The following is a 2174-nucleotide window of genomic DNA, read 5'->3' on the forward strand; positions in this document are numbered from 1 at the left end:
GTCAGAAATCGTTCTCCACGATTTTCACTATGATTATATTGAAACCAACTTTTCGAGTAAACAAGCTAAATTGATGTATACCGACACAGACAGCCTTATTCATCAATTCAATGTGCCTGATATCTACGATATCATCAAACGTGATGTAGATACAATGTTGAATACCTCTGACTATCCGCCCTACAATGTGTATGGTATTCCCCTCAAAAAAAAAAAACAACCAGGGCTAATAAAGGATGAATATAATGGTAAAATGATGACAGAGTTTGTGGGACTGCGAGCAGAGCTGTACACAGTTATTACGGTGGGTGAGGATGGGGAAAAATATGACAGTGGCGTAAAAGTGACTCAACGCGTCAAGGGTGTAAGAAATTCATCGATAAATAGCATCACGTTCGATGATTATAAGCGTTGTCTGATAGCTTACCAAGAGTTGACTATTCCACAGTGTTTTATACGCAGCAAAAAACACCAAGTTAGCACGATGGTACAGGAAAAGTTGGCTCTAAGTTGGCAGGATGACAAGCGGCAATTGATACCTAGAAAGACCGACTGCGTACCTTGGGGGTTTGTCATAGCCCCCAAATAGCTATAGGATAAAACTGCAGACGTGGAATTGATGTGAATATTTGATGTTTGACGCTTCGAACGATCCACCATCGGGCGGAAACGTTCCACGATCAATACAATATTTATGGATTTGAAGTTTCAAAATGCGAATTCGTGTACCTAAAAATTATTGATTCATTCATTATTTATATATTAAGCAATTATTTATATTTATTCGTTCACCACAAAAAAAGTTTTCAGAAAATGACAAGAATATTTCAGTGAATGAGAAAAAGTTTTCAGAGAATGGAAAAAAGTTTTCAGAAAACGAAAAACAAGTTTTCTGAAAATGAAAAAAAGTTTTCCAAAAAATAAAATGTGTAATAATCGTGTGGAAAAATTGCATAATATCATTATTTTTATTATTATTCTTGTAGTACAGAGTATTGCACATGTGCGTACAAAGGAGATAAAATGTGGAAATATTTGTATATTCAAAATCTTTTATTGCAATTCGGAAAATACATACAAATTATGTTACATGTGTGTTTTATCTATCCAACTTTTGTGCGAACTATCAAAACCCAACCACTTCACATAGAACAGATTCCCTCGTTTGCGTAATACTTTCTCCACGAGGTAGCCGTCGGGATGTTTCACTTTGTTGAGCTCTTTTTCGTAGAAGCCCCCCTCGATGGGATGATCTTGATAATCGGTAAGTTTGTAGGTGGGTGGATTGGTATTTTTGACCTTACTCACGGTAAATATTTTAGTCGTCCAATTGGGTGTATAGCCTTTTTCGGATACATTCTCGTACTTGCTGATTCGAACTTGATCGCCCACACTGAATTTCTGCGCTCGATCAGTTCGTTTGATTTGCCGAGGCTTGTACACGCTACGATATAGCTGTTTTTTATTCTCCGTGCTAACATCCACCGGTTTCATCCGAATCGTGCGATGTTTAGTGTTGTTGTAGGACTTCCTCAAATCATCTAAAATATTCATCCACTCGTACGATTCTTGGAGAGTAGACCGTTTCCACATTTTATTTGCCAATGTTCGATTGAAACGTTTGCATATCTACGCCTTCAAGTTGCTAAATGTCGGATACATGTTGATATTGTGATGCTTCACGAGGGCTTTGAATTCGCTGTTGTAAATTCTTTGCCTCGATCAACGTGCAGATGTGTAGGTATACGGCTCCGGATCAGTACAGATTTCATGGCAGCAGTAACACCTTTCCCACTCTTGGACTTTATCGGCACCGCCCACGCGTACTTGCAAAATATATCGATGATTGTTAGTAGGTATTTGTACCCCTTGTTGCATGAGCTGTGTGCGGTCATATCGACGAGATCAGCTTGCCAGGTCTCATCCAGTCTGCGTACATCTACGAATCGGCGCCGATAGTTGCGTCGAGCCTGTCTGTGAAATTCGGCAGCTATTACAGTCTTCATTCTTTCCAACTCTTCACTTATCAATTTTTCGAATTGCCGTCCAACCACTCTGATTCCTCAATCGATACTCATTCCCTGCTGGTCTGTACCGGCATCGGTGTTGCTTGCTCCCCAATATAATTGATGCGACTCAACGTGTTTTCTTTGATTTTGTTATTTATGCGTAGC

At 39.2% G+C, this 2174-nt stretch overlaps 1 protein-coding gene across 1 annotated transcript; it reads right to left on the minus strand.

Moving 5' to 3' along the window:
- Positions 1 to 1086: 1086 nt before the first annotated feature.
- On the minus strand, positions 1087 to 1593 carry LOC138191282 (uncharacterized). Its single transcript, XM_069137924.1, has one exon. The coding sequence runs from the start codon at positions 1591 to 1593 to the stop codon at positions 1087 to 1089; it is 507 nt and encodes a 168-aa protein (XP_068994025.1).
- Positions 1594 to 2174: the final 581 nt, after the last annotated feature.

The sequence above is a fragment of the Neodiprion pinetum genome, chromosome 7, assembly GCF_021155775.2.
Source record: "Neodiprion pinetum isolate iyNeoPine1 chromosome 7, iyNeoPine1.2, whole genome shotgun sequence".
NCBI lineage: Eukaryota > Metazoa > Arthropoda > Insecta > Hymenoptera > Diprionidae > Neodiprion > Neodiprion pinetum.